General features: G+C 37.4%; 1 protein-coding gene across 1 annotated transcript in view; it reads left to right on the forward strand.

Annotated features, from left to right (window-relative positions):
* The window catches only part of LOC106134781 (cadherin-87A), a 71,804-nt gene that overhangs the window by 26,171 nt on the left and 25,031 nt on the right, over positions 1-20,602 (forward strand). The window contains exons 6-14 of the mRNA XM_060946084.1: positions 7,107-7,229; positions 8,201-8,335; positions 8,691-8,883; positions 10,183-10,295; positions 11,299-11,496; positions 12,329-12,481; positions 13,636-13,823; positions 14,638-14,800; positions 17,991-18,140. Coding sequence (XP_060802067.1) covers positions 7,107-7,229; positions 8,201-8,335; positions 8,691-8,883; positions 10,183-10,295; positions 11,299-11,496; positions 12,329-12,481; positions 13,636-13,823; positions 14,638-14,800; positions 17,991-18,140 — 1,416 coding nt within the window. The remainder of the gene's footprint in view (positions 1-7,106; positions 7,230-8,200; positions 8,336-8,690; positions 8,884-10,182; positions 10,296-11,298; positions 11,497-12,328; positions 12,482-13,635; positions 13,824-14,637; positions 14,801-17,990; positions 18,141-20,602) is intronic.

The following is a 20,602-nucleotide window of genomic DNA, read 5'->3' on the forward strand; positions in this document are numbered from 1 at the left end:
ATCTGCTTAGTCAACCTGCTTTCATTCATCCTCTCCACATGACCGAACCATCTTAACATACCCTTTTCTATTCCTGTAACTACATCTTCTTTCACATCACAACATTCCCTTATCACGCTGTTCCTTATCCTGTCACTCAATTTCACACCCATCATACTCCTTAACGCTCTCATTTCCACTGCATTTATTCTGCTTTCATGCTTCTTTTGCCATACCCAACTTTCACTCCCATACATTAATGTCGGGACCAACACGCCCCTGTGCACAGCCAGTCGAGCCTTTTTGGATAGTTTCTGACTGCTCATAAAGGCATGCAAAGCTCCATTCACCATGTTCCCCGCGTTCACTCTCCTTTCAATATCACTATCATACTTGCCATCTGATGTAAACTTTGATCCTAGATATACAAACTCTTTCACTTGCTCCACTTTTTCTCCTCCAATCAAAATATTACATGCTGTCATTTCTTTCTCCATTTCAAAAACCAGTGTTTTAGTTTTACTTACGTTCACTTTCATTCCTTTCTCTTTTAAAGCTTCATGCATACAGTTTACCATCTCCTGTAACTCCTCCGCTGATGACGCCAGTATAACCTGATCGTCGGCATAGAGCAGACATTTGACGAGTAACTCATTCATCCTTAATCCACTTTTAGACTCTTTCACATCTGTCAAACAGCTATCCATAAATAGGTTGAACAGCCACGGTGACGCAACACATCCTTGCCTAACGCCTTTCTCAATCTTAAACCACTCAGTGTGCGCTCCGTTTATCCTGACACAAGCACTCGAATCCTCATATAAGGATTTCAGTGCTCGTATTAAGAGACTGCTCACCCCATGCATAGAAAGTGCTGACCACAATTCATTCCTCTCAACTCTGTCATAGGCCTTTTCCAGATCTACGAATGTGCAATAGACTTTTTGACTCTTGGCCAAAAACTTTTCGGCTATGCACCGCAAGGAAAAGACCTGATCAGTACATCCCATTCCCTTTCGAAATCCCGCTTGAGCATCCCATATTTTGTCATCATAAATGAAAATTGAACAACTAAATTTACAATAATACAAGAATAAAGTTACTACCTACAGAACTTTGCGATATTTAATACGTATTTAACATATAATGCAATTCTTGAATTAACATTAGGTATCTTTTGCCTATTTATAATAGCAACACTGTAATACTCGTTTGGAAAATGAGTGACAGTTTTTTATGTCAAATAAGTTTTGCAGTAAGTTTTGATTGAATTCGATTCGAACACCTGTAAACTTTCTTTCTGTTGTTTTTTACCGGTGCCTGTGTATTTACCTATTTGCACTTTGTTTTGTGCTGATAACTTGTCGTTATTTGGAGTTTGGAATCTTCCGTTGAGTCGAGCTTTGTTCTTCCGGATATTCGTGTGATTTTATCATCTGAGATTGGACTCTGACTGTGTTTACTGTGTTGTGCAGATATTTTGAGATAGGACCTGGATCCTGTAAAAAGTACCTTATTATTTGAGATAGGAGTCCCAAGTTTGTGTTTGTTTTTGTGAAAGACAGATTTTACAACAAAAGTGCCACGATGTCTTCAGATAAACTTTGTTGCGTTCCTGGTTGTAAAGGCAGTGGAGGTATGTTTGAAATATTTTTGTTCCTGTATCAATCTGCCTCTTAATCTTGTGGTTTGATTCCTGGCAAGGCCACAATCGAAAATTATTACGTTTGCTGGATAGTCAAAAATATTATTAACAGTGATTTATCACTATAAAATTCTTTTCAACTGGGTTTAACAATCATCATACATACATATAATCACGTCTATATCCCTTGCGGGGTAGACAGAGCCAACAGTCTTGTAAAGACTGATAGGCCACGTTCAGCTATTTGGCTTTAAGATAGAATTGAGATTCAAAAAGTGACAGGTTGCAAGCCCATCGCCTTAAAAAGAATCATGATGATGAGAATATTATGAGATTTAATCCAATCAGGCCACATATAACTTTAAGAAAGTTAGTTGTGAAAACCTCCGGCGATGGGCGCATGGTTGCGAAAGTCTTTTCTAGTAAGATAGTTATACCAGAAGTGTTAACTTCCAAAAAATAATTGTATAAAAAAACTAAAAAACTACCCGTTTTATTGCAAATCGAACTAAAAAATAGAAAATAAATAATAGTTTAAAAAAAACTAAAAAACTACACTTTTATTGCTAATCAAACTAAAAAATAGAAAATAAAAATTAATGACAAAGGAATTCAGTAGTAGCAAGTCGAACAATCAGTTATAGTCAGTTGTAGTAGTAATTACCTCGGATTAAAATTATAACAAAATTAAATTTATAAACAAAACAATTTAAATCAGAGTAAAAAGCGTGGGGTGCATTTTACTTCATTTTCATAACTCTCTTGTCATAAATATATGCTAATAGAATGATTTTAATATTTACTACATCAGGCACCCCACGCTTTTTACTCTGATTTAAATTGTTTTGTTTATAAATTTAATTTTGTTATAATTTTAATCCGAGGTAATTACTACTACAACTGACTATAACTGATTGTTCGACTTGCTACTACTGAATTCCTTTGTCATTAATTTTTATTTTCTATTTTTTAGTTTGATTAGCAATAAAAGTGTAGTTTTTTAGTTTTTTTTAAACTATTATTTTTTTAACTAAAAAAATCCACGTAGGTACTGGCCAGAAATAATAAAAAGTAAAGGTAAGTCTTTTAGGCGGGAAAACAAACGTCATGTTGTTTGAAGTGTATATTTTTTTTAAATGTGTGTTTGATGGACTATTCTTGAATTATAAGTGTGGATTATTGTTTATTAAGTGTTCGTGGACAACCATTTAGTGTTGCAGAATGTTACAATATCGGATTTAATGATTTTGATGTTATACCAAAAAGTCCCGAGAAAGGGCGAAGTAAAACACCCACAGCTACTTATTACTCGACCATTATTAAGCATTATAATTCAAAACTAGTCTAAACTCGACATTGCGTGAATAGGCCCATGAAAAAGATTTATTGCGATTAAAAACGAAGAAAAGAAAAAAAAATAACAACGGTATTTACTAAATGTTGGCCACTTACCAAAAAAAAAGTAATGACTCGTAGTTCGATTTTCAATAATTATTTTTGTTTTCTTTGTACACTTTTTCATGAATTTTATTATCTTAACGCATATAGAATAGAATAGAATAGAATAGATTTATTTTCAAAATTGGATACAAGGTATCACTTATTGACGTCACATAACTTAAATCTAATTATAACTACTACCGCTTCCAAAGCGCATGTGTAGAAGAAGCGGCGGAACAAACTACACTGCAGCATTTTCACAGGACGTCAATTTACAAATATAGATCTCTTAAATCTAAATCGTGGACGAATGCACATTGTCTACATTAAAAAACATGTATGAATGTAGAACTGATTATGTCAATATGAATATTTCGTCAAATAAAATAAATATAAAATAAAATATGTACATACTGTACAAATTATGTCAAGATCATGTCAAAAATACACAAGCATTTAAGAGGCCATTATGTCCAGCTCGGGCCACACATGTTTATCATTAATATAATCATCCGTGCTGTAATAGGCTTTGCTACAAAGCTCAACTTTAATATACTGTTTGAATTTTCTATCATTCATTTCAAGAACACTTTTTGGTAATTTATTATAAAATCTTATACAATTAATAAGAAATGATTTCCCTACCTTAGCCAGCCGATGTGCTGGGATCGACAACTTGTAATTGTTCCGCAGTGATCTACTAGTACATTCACCTACTTTTTTGAAAGAGTCTAAGTTTTTCCTAACATGCATGATGTTATCGAATATGTATTGGGAGGGCAAAGTTAAAATATTTAGGTTTTTGAAAAAATCTCTAAGGGAATCTCTTTGTTTAAGACCGTAGATATATCGAATTGCCCTTTTTTGTAAAATGAAAATAGTTTGTATGTCTGCTGCTGATCCCCAAAGCAGTAGACCATATGACATTAAACTATGAAAATAACTAAAATATACTAGCTTAGCAGTTGCCACATCCGTCAAATGCCTAATACGACGAATAGCGTATGCTGCAGAACTAAGCCTTTTAGAAAGTTTTAAAATGTGAGCATGCCATTTCAAATTTGAATCTAATGTTATTCCTAAGAAAGTAGTACTATCAACAAAATCTAATCTTTTACTATTTATACTAATATCCACATTTGCCTGCCGCACATTGGGAAGTGTAAACTTAATACATTGGGTCTTATTTGCATTTAACAGTAAGTTGTTGATTGTAAACCAGTTAGAGATGGCGGCTAAAGTGCTATTCACATCATCACAGATTTCGCTACGGCGGTTCATTTTAAAAATTAGTGACGTATCATCTGCAAACAACACGATGCCACTCTGTTTCTCAATCATGCAAGGCAGGTCGTTGATATATATCAGAAAGAGAAAAGGTCCCAAAATAGAACCTTGCGGTACCCCAATTTTTACCGTCGCTCCTTTCGATTTTGTATTATTTAAATCTACCGTCTGTAATCTATCACTAAGATATGATTTAATTAGTTCAACGGCAGCAGTATCGAACCCGTAATGAGCGAGCTTGAGCAGAAGAGTTCTATGATCTACGCAATCAAATGCTTTGGTCAGATCGCAAAACACTCCGATGGCATCCTGTGAGTCTTCCCATGCATTGAGAATATGAGTGACAAGAGCCACACCTGCATCTGTTGTACATTTCCCCTCAGTAAAGCCGTATTGCTGACTATGAAATAATTTATTAGACTTAAAGTAACGCTGCATTTGATTAAGCATGATTCTCTCGAACACCTTGCTCAAAATTGGTAAAATTGAGATTGGTCTATAATTACCAGGATCTGATTTTTCACCTTTCTTGAATAATGGAATTAGTTTACTATACTTCATTAAATTTGGAAATATCCCTTGGTCAACACAATTATTGAATATATAAGCTAAGTCCCCAGCTATAATATTTACAATATGACATATCACAACAACCGACATACCCCAATAATCCTCAGACTTTTTCAGATTAAGTTCTTTAAAGGTATTAATAATGTCAGTAGGGTCAATATTTAAGAATTTAAATTTGGAACTGCAAATGCTGACATTATTTTTAAGTAGAATTTCAGCTTCATTAGGGCATGAGTCAATATTAGAAGTTAATTCCAACGGTATATTTGTAAAAAAATGTTCAAATAAATTTACTATTTCTGTTGTAGAGGTAATTTTCCTATCATTAAATTTAATTTCATTAATATTGTCTTTAAAATTACTTCTACCAGTTTCCTTGTTTATAACACTCCAGGTTTCCTTTGTTTTGTTAGGAGCATTACTTATTTTGTTTTTAATGAACAAAGATTTTGCATGTAGACATACTTTTTTGAAAATTTTTGAATAATTCCTAACATGGTCTACGAAGCCGCTTTCAAATCGATACTGTTTTTGGGCATATAAATCGTACAAAGTCTTTCTACTTTTGTAGATGCCAACAGTAGCCCATTCATTGAATTTAAAGTTATTATTGCATTTCCGTTTCTTTTGTATAAATGTTTTAGAGTACGAGTCTGAAATGGTAGTAAATAACTTATTATAATGACCATTAGGATCGCTGCCCGTGTAAGTTACTGCGCAAATTTTATTCTCTAAAGAACTTGTAAATTTATTGATTTTATGGGCTGTGATAGGTCTGCACATAATTAATCCATCACGTGTACTACGTTTAGTGGAAAAGGTAACTAATTGACCGCAGTGATCAGAGGGTAATTTACTAAATACATTTTTATTATTTGGTTTTTGTTCACTAAAAACATTATCAATACATTTAGCAGATGTGGCAGTGAAGCGGGTTGGTTCCAAGAAGGCATTATCTAAGTATCTAAGTACATTACTAATATCAAAATAATGTTAACACAAAATTATTTGTTTAAATAAGTATATACTGAGTACATAATTAAGTTTCTCGAAACTAAAGAACAATATAACGTAAAATTAGTATCGTATGAATTTTAATTATGAAGAACTAATTAGGTGCGTACTTATAAGTCTTCATATCAAGTTAAACATGGCGTAAAAATAATAATTATGTTACTATCGTTGGCATTACCCTTAGCAACAAGTTATTTTGTGGGGTGTCTAGTCATGTGTAACACCCTTTAGTCATTGTGCATTGGTTATAAAAACCTATAATTAGGTATTGTAAATGTATGAATATACTATTAGGAATCTGTCAAGAACTGAACTCGTGAAATATCCATTTCCGAACACAATAAAATAATTTTAATATTCACGAAGATTGGTTCTGTGTGAAGACGTAACAAGCAAACATAATATGTATGTACTAAAAGCTAAGAATTTCCTGCGTTTTTGCTGTTTTTAGGGCAGTGAAATTTTTAGGTTTGTAGGTTTATCATCTCATAAGTTCTTTTTTAATTATCTCATAAAGAGTTTGATTTAGGTGTCCCGTTACTACGAGTAGCGGACTGAAAACTTAGGTCAAATAATAAGTATTGCCATTAAATATGGCTATAGGTACTACTTACCAGCCATCTGAGTAATTTGCCGCGGAAGAAATAATTTCCAAGATTTTACAATTTATAAATTTATTTTAGTTTTTTATCATAACGCATGATTATTTTTTTGTAATTTAATTAATGTTTAAGTTTTTTTCTTTTACCTCCTGGCTTTAGTCCCGGTTGCATCCTCACCACTCTGGAGAGGAGCGCGGGGTAAGCTCTCTACCATGGATCCTGGATTGGGTGAGTCAGGTTTTTACACGAAGCGACTCCCGTCTGAATTCCACAACCTTTGCGGGGGAACCTAACCCGTATTGGATCGATCATGGTTACACATCCAGTTGCCTGAATTTCCTCACGATTTCCCTCACCGTAAGAGCGTCGGTTAGTATTCAAACTAATGTACATAACTTCGAAAATAGTGTAGTACATGGCTGTGGTGGGATTCAAACCTGTGCCTATTTGCGCCACAAGCATTTTTAACCGGGAACGTTACCTATTCGATATTATAAATGTTGCAAATATATAAATGTCTAAATTTTCTCTCTTCATGTAAAAACTATAAATTATTTTTTTATTTTCAGAGCCCATACGAAGCAGATGTCCCTGAAGATGAAGAAATAGGAAAGACTATACTAACAAACATATTAGTTGAAGACAGGGACTCAGTCGGGGACAACCTTGAAGTCGGGTGCTTAGCTGACCAGGTAACGTTTAATTTAGACGGCCTCTGTGGCGCAGCGGTAATACGCTTGTCTGTGACACCGGAGGACGCGGGTTCGAATCCCGGTCAGGGCATGATGAGAAACGAACTTTCTCTGATTGGTCTGGGTCTTGGATGTTTATCTATCTAAGTATTTATTATAAAATATAGTATCGTTGAGTTAGTATCTCGTAACACAAGTCTCGAACTTACTTCGAGGCTAACTCAATCTGTGTAATTTGTCCCGTATATATATATATATATATATATAATTTATATAGTCCCTCTTGAGAAGACCTGACGCGGGTGAATAATGCGTGGGGTAAATAGAATGCAACCTAAAGATTCAACATGCTTCCGGAAATCGAAACCCGTACGTACGTATAAAATAAAATTAACATACATACATACATAAAACACGCCTCTTTCCCGGAGGGGTAGGCAGAGACCACGTCTTTCCACTTGCCACGATCCCTGCATACTTGTTTCGCTTCATCCACATTCATAACTCTCTTCAACAAGGTCGTCGCGTCGGTTTCGGGTACTCTTGACCTGACCTTTTGCTAGAACGTCTCCGATTTGATCAAGGTACGTTCTTCTAGGTCTTCCCACTCCAACAGTCAAATTCACAAATTAAAATTTAATAATTTCAAACTTTTATTCATTAGGTACTATGGGACACTTCAATATCACTTAATAATTGTCATATCTTTTGGGTTCACGACATTGGTTGACGTCAAATAAATTACTTAAAACTAAGTTTACTGCCGCTTCCAAAGCGTCAGTGCAGAAGAAGCGGTAACAAACTGCACTGCAGCATTTTCTCCAGCATCATCAGCATCAGCTCTATCAACCCCAACTAAAATTATAAGTATTTTTGATAGATACACTAATTGAAGAATATAGAACATAGAATAGAAATAGACGACTGTACCATTAAAAATACTTTAGTAATGTCTATATATTTATTTCCAGTGGCCCGAAGCTTGCGACGCGTTTGAAGTGGTATCCCTTAACTCCACTGCTAACCACTACACCGGTGCGTTGGTTCTCAAGCAACATCTCAACTATAATGACAAACAGTTTTATCAGTTTCAATTGTATGCTACGGTAAGTAAACGTGATTATTTATTATTAAATAATAAAAGTTTTAATGTTTAAAATTTGTATGTAGTGCCATGTGGTTCCCGACACTTATAAAAAAAAGGAATAGGACCACTCCATCTCTTTCCCATGGATGTCGTAAAAGACGACTAAGGGATAGGCTTATAAACTTGGGATTCTTCTTTTAGGTTATGGGCTAGCAACCTGTTACTATTTCAATCTCAATTCTATCATTAAGCCAAACAGCTGAACGTGGCCTATCAGTCTTTTCAAGACTGTTCTCTCTGTCTACCCCGCAAGGGATAAATACATGACTAGATATGTATATGTAAGTAAATTAATAAATTGATACAATTTACAGGACGGCACTCTCAACTCGACAGCTCATGTAGAAGTGAAAGTGGTTGATGTACAGAATTCTCCACCAGTGTTCAGTGGATCCCTCACTGGAGCCTTAGCTGAAGACGCTCCAGTTGGCACCTTGGTTCTCACGGTGAAGGCAAGAGACGCAGATAGAGCACAACCAAGAGATGTCAAACTTGAACTAGTCACAAGTAAGTATTTTAATGTAGATACATTTAGGTGAAATTGCGAAATTCCGCAGTAAAAAATACAAGGAAGATAAATCGGATCCCTGGGATCTAGGACCAAGATCCAGGGCACAGTCTAGAGATGTCAAACTTGAACTAGTCATTAGTAAGTATTTTACTGTAGATACATTTAGGTGAAATTGCGAAATTAAGCACTTATAATTACAAAGATAATAAAGATGAAGATGAATGAAGGAAAAAGAATTCTATGTCAGTATCCATTGGATGCTTTATTGGCGACATAGCTGAAGATGCTCCAGTTTTGGTTCTCATAGTGAAGGTAAGAGATGCAGATATTGGGTGTGCCCCCCAAGAGATGTTAAACTTGAACTAGTCACTAGTAAGTATTTTACTGCAGATACATTTAGGTTTAATGCAAAATTAAGCACTTATAATTACAAGATAGATGAAGTTGGGACTTTGGTTCTCACAGTTAAGACTAGAGATAGGGCATAACCAAGACGTGTTAAACTTGAACTTGTCACTAGTAAGTATTTTACTGTAGATACAATTAGATAAAATGCCATGCAAAAAAATGGTGACATGCGAGCCAATGGATTTGAATCCGAGGAGGCCGAAAATCGGACCAACTGGAGAGAGAAAAGTCGGAAGGCGGACCCCGGGCTCCAAAACACTTCTCAGGAGGGTGCAACCGGGAACACGCAGAGATGAGAGAGACATTTAGGTAAAATGCAAAATTCGGCACTTATTATTGCTAGAATGATAAAAAAGTACTTTAATCAGATCCCTAGGATCTAGTACTTAGATCTAGGGCACAGTTTAGAGATGTTAAACTTGAACTAGTCACAAGTATTTTACTGTAAATACATTAAAGGTTTAATGTAGCAATTAAGCACTTATAATTACAAAAATGATAAAGAAGTTGATTACAAACGTAAAAATAATTCATAGCCAATTTTTATTGTAGCTCTCACTAGTGCCTTAGCTGTTGGCTCTGTCTACCCCGCAAGGGATACATACATATGGTCACTTCTATATCCCTTGCGCGGTAGACAGAGCCAATAGTCTTGAAAAGGCTGAATGGCCACGCTCAGCTATTTAGCTTAATGATAGCATTGAGATTCAAATAGTGACAGGTTGCTAGCCCATCGCTTAAAAAAGAATCACAAGTTTGTAAGCCTATCCCGCAAGGGATATAGACGTGATTATACATATGTATGTTTGTAATTAGTTCCAATTCACGATGTCACGTTCCAATTTACTAATTAAATGATCTTATCATAATGTTTCTCTTATTTACAGATCCTTTAGATTTCTTCCTGCTAGATAGTAAAACAGGGGAACTAAGAACAGCGAAACCACTTGACAGGGAGGCGTTAGCTGATCCATCATCACCACTAAATCTTACTGTTCGAGTGAGTAACATTTCCTTTAAATTGTTACAACATTACATTAAAGTACAATAGACAAGTCGTAATTAGGGATATTTAGATAAAAAAAGTGCCGTGCGGTTCTCAGCACCAGTACAAAAAAGAATAGGATCACTCCATTTCTTTTCCATGTTTGTCGTAAAAGGCGACTAAGGGATAAGCTTACAAACTTGGGATTTTTTAGGCGATGGGCTAGCAACCTGTCACGTTTTGAATCTCAATTCTATCATTAAGCCAAATAGCTGAGCGTGGCCTATCAGTCTCTTCGAAACTATTGGCTCTGTCTACCCCACAAGGGATATAGACGTGACCATATTTATGTAGACACAAAAAGAGATAAGTAATGGAAATAATTTTGAAGTACCCTTCAAAATATTAAGTTTTCGATAACTAGTTATCTCTAATGTCTATTAAAATATCCATCTTACGGTATATTTAGGCAACTGGATGTGTAATCATGATAGATTCCATACGGGTTTGGTTCCCCTGCAAAGGTTGCGGAGGTCAGACGTGAGTCGCTTCGTGTAAAAACCTGATTCACCCAATCCAGGATCCATGGTCAAATACCCGGGATCCTCTCCAGAGTGTTGATGATGCAGCCGGAATTAAAGCCGAATAAAGGAGAAGCTATTGATTTATCCAATGATAACGATAATTTGACAACATACATACATATGGTCACGTCCATATGCCATGCGGGGTAGGCAGAGCCAACAGTCTTGAAGACTAAATGGCCACGTTCAGCTATTATAATTATTATAATTTAATTAATAAATAATTATTATAAATAAATTAATTTGTTATAATTTGACAATCATATTAAATTATAAATAAAGCCGTCGAGCTTGCATGAAGGGAGTTATGAATGTGGATGAAGCGAAAGAAGTATGCAGGGATCGTGGCGAATGGAATGACGTGGTCTCTGCCTACCCCTCCGGGAAAGAGGCGTGAGTTATGTATGTATGTATAATAAAATTTTCTTTTACAGGCTACAGAAATAGTGAACGGTTCACCTCTCATCTCGGATTTAACAAGTACATTAGCTACTATAACCATAACAATTAAAGATGTGAATGATGAACCTCCAAGGTTCAATAGAAGGGAATATTTTCTAGAAATACCTGAAAGTCTACCTGTCGGCACGCCTTTGCCTAATCTGGATATGGTCATCACTGATACTGATGTGGTATGTATTTTTAAAACACGGTTAATTTTTTTACGCCGTGTAATTCCCAGCACTTTGAAATAGGACCACTCCCTTTCTTTCCCATGGATTTCGTAAGGCGACTAGGTGTCGTAAAAGGCGAGGTCCCCTCAGTCGGCTTTTACGACATCCATGGGAAAGAGATGGAGTGGTCTTATTCTAATATGCCAGAAACTGTTATTCAGAAATTTACTGGTTATGAAGTAATGTAAAACCAGTAAAGCACTAATAATGAATATTATTTTCTGGCAAGCCCTAGATATTAATTTTTAGCGGTCTCTGTGGCCGTAGGGCGCTTGTCTGTGACACCGGAGGTCCCGGGTTCGAATCCCGGTCAGGGCATGATGAGAAACGTACTTTCTCTGTTTGGCCTCAGTCTTAGATGTTTATACATACATACATACATACATAAACTCACGCCTCTTTCCCGGAGGGGTAGGCCGAGACTACCTCTTTCCACTTGCCACGATCCCTGCATACTTCCTTTGCTTCATCCACATTCATAACTCTCTTCATGCAAGCTCGGCGGTTTCGGGCACTTTTGACCTGACCCTTCACCAGGACGTCCTTAATTAGATGTTTATCTATACATATAAGTATTTATTATTCTTTATAAGTATTTAGAATATAATATCGTTGAGTTAGTATCTCGTAACACAAGTCTCGGAACTGACTTCGAGGCTAACTATATATTTTTTATATGATCTCAGGGACATAGCACATAGGACAGAGCCACCAGTCTTTTCGAGACTGGTGGCTCTGTCTACCCCGCTAGGGATATAGACGTGATCATATGTATGTATGTATGTTTCAGGGCCAAAACTCAGTGTTCACAATCCGCCTGTCAGACGAACTGGGTGCGTTCATTGTGGAACCGGCCACGGCTACTGGAAGTGCATCTGTCACACTCAGACTCAATTCCAGTTTGGACTACGAGGATCCCAACCAGAGGAAGTTTATTTTGGAGGTAAGGAATCTTCTTCTACCACCTGGCTTTAGTCCTGGTTGCATCCACTCTGGAGAGGAGTCCGGGGTGTGCCTTTGTGGCGACATCTCTACGCCACTCGTCACAACATCAAATCACACAACAACTGTCAATCATCGCGAAGAAATTGACGCGCTCAACCAATAGCAGCGAAGAACCCAAATCGCGATTTCAGAGATTTCACGGATTGGAGCTATATATACAACCTCCGACACAACATCGTGTGTCGCGCGGTTCCCCAGGCGTCACCCCAGCCTGGCGGGAGATCTTCCCTTTTATGGCGGTCGAGCCGAATCATCGCTCCCGCTACACCTTCGACCATGGATCCTGGATTGGGTGAGTCAGGTTTTTACACGAAGCGACTCCCGTCTGACCTCCGCAACCTTTGCAGGGGAACCTAACCCGTATTGGATCCATGGTTACATGGTTTCCTCACGATGTTTTCCCTCACTCGTAATAACATCGTAATGTATAAACTTTGAAAATAGTCATTGGTACATGGCCGGGGTGGGATTCGAACCTGTGCCTTTTTGCGCACACGCATTTGACCGGGCACCTTACCGGTTCGACCACTGACGCTATACACTTCCAACTTTGGAGGTAAGGAATCTGTACCTGGATAAATGACATATATATATGGTCACGTCCATGTCCCTTGCGGGGTAGACAGAGCCAACAGTCTTGAAAAGATTGAATGGCCACGTTCAGCTATTTGACTTAATGATAGAATTGAGATTCAAATAATGACAGTTTGCAAGCTTGTCGCCTAAAAGAAGAATCCCAAGTTTATAAGCATATCCCTTAGTCGCCTTCTACGACATCCATGAGGAAGAGATGGAGTGGCCGTATTCTTTTTTTCAATGGTGCCGGGAACCACACGGCACAGTAACATTAAAGCACTGATCATGATGCTTTCGACTTATGACAAGTCAATCTGTTTTTCTTTGCATGTGGTTTATTTCTTTATTTATTTAAACTATATTGTACAAAATACAAACGTATAGCACAATTGGGTGACTAAATGCTAGAAGGATTTTATACTCTACCAGTCAACAATTAAGTCTGACAATAATTACATCGTCTGCTTTTCCATGCATCAAAATTTTAAAACTTATTATTTTTTATTCGTTTAACAGGTCATAGCTGAAGAACTACATACTTCCCCTCGTCTATCTTCGAAAGCCAGCGTAACGATATCTCTAACTGATGTCAACGATAATGCTCCAATTTTTTCTGATGATCCATATTCAGCTGCTGTGGCTGAAGGAGCCCCGGCTGGTACTAGAGTCACGGTTGTTGAAGCTACAGATAGAGATACTGGCAGGTGAGTAAATAAGTGAATGATTGAATGATTGAACGAGTGAATCAGTGAACGAGTGAATGAGGAAATAAGTAAATACGGAACAAATAAGACAGATTTAGTTAGCCTCGAAGTAAGTTCGGGACCCATGATAGTAGAAATTATTATTTAGCGCCATCTATAGAAAAGGGAACTATAGTTTTGAGCTAAAAGGTGTCTTTCTGAAGTTTGTTGGTAGTAATAACTTCTTCCCTATTATTAGATATTATAAACATGCAGTGCAGTGTACATATTTTAACAATACTTTCTTCAAAGTAATCTTAATCATATATTCGTGATATATCAAGGAGATTACTTTCGCGTTTAAAATATTAGTTGAGTTTCTGTATTACAGTTATAAAAGTGAAATTACATTGTAATCATATCATAAGGGATAAGCTTATAAACTTGTGATTCTTCTTTTAGGCGTTGGGCTAGCAACCTGTCACTTTTTGAATCTCAATTCTATCATTAAGCCAAACAGCTGAACGTGGTCTATCAGTCTTTTCAAGACTGTTGGCTCTATCAACCCCGCAGTGGATATATTCATAATTATATATATACAGGTAAAGGGTCAGGTCAAAAGTACCCGAAACCGCCGAGCTTGTATGAAGAGAGTTATGAATGTGGATGAAGCGAAGGAAGTATGCAGAGATCGTGGCAAGTGGAAAGAGGTAGTCTCTGCCTACCCCTCCGGGAAAGAGGCGTGATTTTATGTATGTATGTATGTATATATATATACATGTATCATTTCAATCTTCATATCAATTTTTACCATCATCATGTTTTTCTTCTCCAGATTCGGCACAGAAGGAATAGTGTACCAACTTTCTGGCAATGGAGCTGAACTCTTTAGAGTGGACAATAGGAGTGGAGTCATCACAGTAGCACCATGTCCCAATCCTGGGCTTCCACCGTGTCTAGATTTTGAGACTAGAAAGGACTACTTTCTCCAAGTCAAGGTAACTTCATTAGGCTACATACATACATACATAAAATCACGCCTCTTTCCCGGAGGGGTAGGCAGAGACTACCTCTTTCCACTTGCCACGATGTCTGCATATTTCCTTTGCCTCATCCACATTCATAACTCTCTTCATGCAAGCTCGGCGGTTTCGGGTACTTTTGACCTGACTCTTTACCAAGACGTCCTTAATTTGATCAAGATACGTTCGTTGGGCTACAGCTATGGTTTTTCTAGGAATGCAAAGAACTTTGACTTTAAGGAGATCGTATTATGGGATATCAGAAGAAAAATTGTTATTATTAAATAGGTACGTTCACTATAAGTTTGGTTAGTCGAAATCTTTAATAACCTTTGTAATAGCACTTTGGCCAAATGTCAATTTATGACTTATATTAGTCTAATCTCAATTTTTATGCGCTTTATGAAATTAGATTATGTAATGATGACCATTATTAAACGAAATTAAAACTAAGGCTAAAACTACTTATAAAAAGAAAGAAAAAAGATACTTACAAACTAATTAATTTAAAACTAAAACTACTTATAAAAATAAAGAAAAAAGATGACTACAAACTAAAATTTAATTTATAAATTGTACAGTCCCTGCTTTATGAATGAACTAGCTTTCCGCCCGCGGCTTCGCCCACGTGTAATTCGGTTATATATAGCGTTTTTTAATGATCTCGACAGGGCTTTTTCTTCCACAGGCTGAAATCTTGTTACAACTGGAATTAAATATAGCCTGTGTTACTCAGGGATGATGTAGCTTTCTAATGGTGAATGTTTGAAATCGATTCAGTAGTTTCGGAGTTTATCGATTACATGTGTAAACAAACAAACTTATAAAAAAATAGATTGTTCCTCTTTATAATATTAGTATACATACAAATCTATATAGAAAAAGTAAAGCGAGACAAAATCATCGTCTCAAAAGAAAAAAAAAACAGGATTTATAGGACGAAGAGGCCTTACAGGATTTCCTTCTGTTTAAGTATTTGCATCTGATAGTCATCATCCCATGTGAATGAGCTGATGATGGAAGGTACAACTCCTCAACGGTTAGGAGTTGAAAGAAAATTCTTACGAAGTTATACGTACATGTGAGGCTATTAGGTTGACCTGATAATAAAAAGTAAATCTCATTAACGTTAAGAATTTAGGTGAAAATGGATGCGGACAAATTTCGTCTCTTCACTTGTTTCCTTTTAGCTGTTTGTATGGGTAGTATAATAAAATAGGGATTTAAAGGCGTGATGTTATTAATGTTATGCATGTATGTACATAATTATGTATGTTATTATGTATGTTAAAGAGACGACTGAAAGTTGTCATACAAAGTCTTTTTTTTAAGGATGGGAAATCATCAAATGACCTCTCCCGCTCTGGGTGGAACGGGAGGGAGTGTCAGACTTTTACTGACTAAAACCCACCTCGTTCCTTCAGTTGCCCTTTACGTTCCGGGGCCACGGTATCTCGTTAGAACTTTCCCGCAGCCCCGGCTCAGTTTATCCCGTTTCCCCCCCTTGGGGGTTGACATTTCAAAAATCCCTTCTTAGTGCTCACTTATGTTACTAAAGGAACCTCTGTTCAAAATCTCAGACTCCTATACCGAGCGGTTTCGGCTGTGCGTTAATAAATCAGTCACCCAATCGCACCCCCTAAATCACGATTGGAGGGTAGTTTGAAAAAACTTATAATGTCAAACATATTTACTTGCCTATGTACGTGTTCATGCCAAGTTTCAAGTTTATAAACCCAAGGAATAAGATTTTTCATAGAAACGTTTTTACCCCTTTTCCCCCCCTTGGGGGTTGAATTTCCAAAAATCCTTTCTTAGTGCTCCCCTACATATCCCAAGGAACCTACATTCCAAATTTCAGCTGTCTACGACCAGTAGTTTCGACTGTGCGTTGTCTGTCAGTCAGTCACTCAGTAACGGAAGAGTTTTATATATATAGATGAATGAATTTATTCATAGTGATTGATTGTGCCGTGTGGTTCCTGGCACGAATACAAAAAAGAATAGGACCATCCCTCTCCATCTCTTTCCCATAGATGTCGTAAAAGGCGAATAAGGGATAGGCTTACAAACTTGGGATTCTTTTTTAGGCGATGTGCTAGCAACCTGTCACTATTTGAATCTCAATTATATCATTAAGCCAAATAGCTGAACGTGGCCATTCAGTCTTTTCAAGACTGTTGGCTCTGTCTACCCCGCCAGGGACCATATGTATGTATGTACTAGCTGTGCCCGCGACTTCGTCCGCGTGGAATAGTTATTTTGGGCATCATATTTATTTTTGCAAACATCGTCCTCGGCTTTATCAATTATAGCTGCTAATTATTATGCGACTTGGCGACGACTTGGCCCACATCATTACCCGCGACCGAACGGAGACCATATGTATGCGTTTAGGGTGAGAGGTTGTGCGTTTGTGTGGTTGTTTGTGCAAACCAATGTTAGCATATATCTCCAAAACTACTGGTCCGATTTTAATAAATAAAAGGTCAGGCGGTCACGCGTATTAGAAAGAACGCTGGTTCGCCGTATTAAATGTTTCGCTGCAAATTGCTTATAACGACTATATCTCAAAACCTATTCGTCTGATTTATATACTGTAAATGGCAATTTTAGTCTCAATTCTAGTCTATGAAAAGCCGAAAGTAATAAACATATTTATTTGGATAAGGATTAATACTGAATTAAAGAAAATTGGTTTCAAAATAACTCATGTTTATAATGAAAAAATAATCTTAAAAAATGAACATAAAAGTGGTTATTGTAAGTAAACCTTAAGAGATAGATATATGCTCTCGCGGACTTTTTTGTGGCAAAAAATGAGTACTTCACATCTTTAGTACATTGTTTTACTATATCTTTGTTGGTTTGCGCAGCGTTCGCGTGGAAAGCTCGCAGATGGCCGACTCATTCAACTTTCACCTGCATTGTTGACGTTTCCCGTAGGAAATCCGGGATAAAATGTAGCCTATAGCCTTCCTCGATAAATAGACTATCTAACAGTGAAAGAATTATTCAAATCGGTTCAGTAGTTTCTTAGATTAGCGCGTTTAAACAAACAAACAAACAAACAAATAAACAAACAAAACAAACTCTTCAGCTTTATAATATTAATATGTAAATATGTAATATGTATGTATGTGCTAAATTTAGTTATATTTTCCAGGCTACAGACGACGATGGCTCCGGCCAAATGACAGTAGTTTCTCTACAAATATCTCTGACAGATTCCAATGATAACCCACCTGTCTTCAACACTCCAGTATACAAGGCTTCCATTGACGAAGACGCTGTCAAATTTGAACCGGAATTGCAGGTAATATTACCTGCACTTTACTTTATAATGTACTGGAGGCCGCCCGCGACTTCGTTCCCATGGAAACCGTGTCAATCCCGCGGGAACTCCTATCCTAATACTGAACAATGTATTCTCTCGTCCACATTCTATTCGAAGTGTAATTGATATTGCGAAGTTGACTTTGTTGAAGAAAATGCTGCAGTGCAGTTTGTTACCGCTTCTTCTGCACTGACGCCTTGGAAGCGGCAGTGAACTTAGTTTTAAGTAATTTATTTGCCGTGTGGTCCCCGGCACCAATAAAAAAAAGAATAGGACCACTCCATCTCGTTCCCATGGATGTCGTAAAAGGCGACTAAAGGATGGGCTTATAAACATGGGATTCTTCTTTTAGGCGATGGGCTAGCAACCTGTCACTATTTGAATCTCAATTCCATCATAAAGCCAAACAGCTGAACGTGGCTTATCAGTCTTTTCAAGACTGTTGGCTCTGTCTACCCCGCAAGGAATATAGACGTGATTATATTTTGATCATATATATATTTTGATCATGTTGATGTGACCCGCTTCCTGAAGGAGCTCTTGTTAGTAAAAAACAGAGTGAGTGTCTTGGAAGATAACTTACTGGGATCTGAGCAGTTTAAAGTTCTGAAACAGGACGTTGAAAATATGAAACATGCTTCGTTGATAGAATGTCCTTCCAAAGTCAACATAAATAAAAGAGGGGCATGTTTGCAGAGCAGTTTCGAAGTGGAAAGTGGGCCTTTTGGATTACAATATGTGCCGGAATATGTTCCAATAAAATCATATCATCAAACAGCTGTTTCTGAGGTCAGTAACCGTCCTTCAGTGGTGACTCATTCATCAAAAGAGATTGTCATTGATGATACTGTCTCGCTCTGTTGCAAACAAAATGACGAGACAAGAACATCGCTGCATATGGATACCGCCGGTACTGTGGTCCCGTTAGAAGGAGCGAGTCCGACAGGTGGCGAGAGCGCAGGTGTAAGCAGTAAGGCGGATATACAATCGACAACGGCGGAGCTGAACGAGAGCGGACCTCGGGCGAGACAGCCGTTGCATGCCAACTGCGAAAGTGCGAAGGAGATGGAAAACATTTCGTCGTGCAGTTATGCCAATATCATAGCTCCGGCGCCTATGATGACGTCAAATGTGAGTGCGCTGGATGAAAACATTACCAGTGAAATGCGATCAAATAATTCCAATATTTCGAGAATTTCAAAAAATCAAGCTAACTCGAAAGTGGTGAAAGTGTCTCATCGCGAGTGTAGTGTCAGTGCGTGCAGCCAAATGGCTACGGTTCCAACTGTGAATGAGTGGCAAGTTTATCGTAGTAAGTCGGCCAAACGTTATAAGTTAATAGGGCAAAAAGGCTGTGCTCCTATCGCGCCAAACGGTAAATTTAAAGCGGCTGATGTTAAAGTCCCTCTATTGATATCTAATGTAAGTAAAGACGCCAGCGAGGAGGATATTATGAATTATATAAGAGACAAAACTGATGAATGTGTATCCCTCAAAAAGATTAATACGAGGCAAACTAAATTATATAGTTCTTACAAACTATATGTGTCCAAACAAAAATTGGATATATTTTTAGATGATAATTTTTGGCCAAATGGGATGACTTTCAGACGTTTTGTGCATTTTATGTACAATAGGAAACCGAATACGGGTACCAGTAATAGCTAATTTAAAAATTTTAGTTATGGATTTAAATCATACGAGATATATGAATTTTATAAGCTTCAATTGTTGTATTCTCAGGCGGTCTATGAGAGACGTGCAAAATATGTGTAAAAACTGTGATTTGGTGGCCCTTCAGGAGACGTGTTTACTTCCCCACGACATACCACTACTGGGAACTATTTCAACTGATTTTGAGTATACAGGAAGGTCAGCAGTGGATCTTTCAACTGGCCCACTAATTGGTAGACCGTATGGTGGTGTGGCCTTACTTTGGCGTAAGGGTATTTTTGATAGTGTCACTGTGTTACCGTGTAAAAGTGACCGCCTAGTAGCCATTCGGGCCACTATTGGACAGCGTTCTATTGTTGTATTTTCCGTGTATATGCCAGTAAATGCAGATGACAACTTACCTTTGTTCATACAAGTTCTTGGGGAGGTGAATGCGATTGTTGAGGGTGCAAATGTTGAATGTGTGTTTATTTTGGGTGATTTTAATGCCCACCCACATACACTTTTCTTTAATGAGCTCAATAATTTCTGTGCTGACATGAACTGGTTATGTGCCGATATAGAAAAACTAGGCTTGCGAGATGATATATACACCTATGTAAGCGATGCACACGGCTGTAGAAGATGGTTAGACCACTGTGTGGTCTCACAGTCTGCATGGTTGACTGTTGTTGAGGCGGGAGTCTTGGAGGATGTGTTTGTGTCTGACCATTTGCCTTTATCTATCACATGTGACCTTAATCTTGTGAGGTCGAAAATTTTATCTA

Source organism: Amyelois transitella, chromosome 10 (assembly GCF_032362555.1).
Source record: "Amyelois transitella isolate CPQ chromosome 10, ilAmyTran1.1, whole genome shotgun sequence".
NCBI classification, from domain to species: domain Eukaryota; kingdom Metazoa; phylum Arthropoda; class Insecta; order Lepidoptera; family Pyralidae; genus Amyelois; species Amyelois transitella.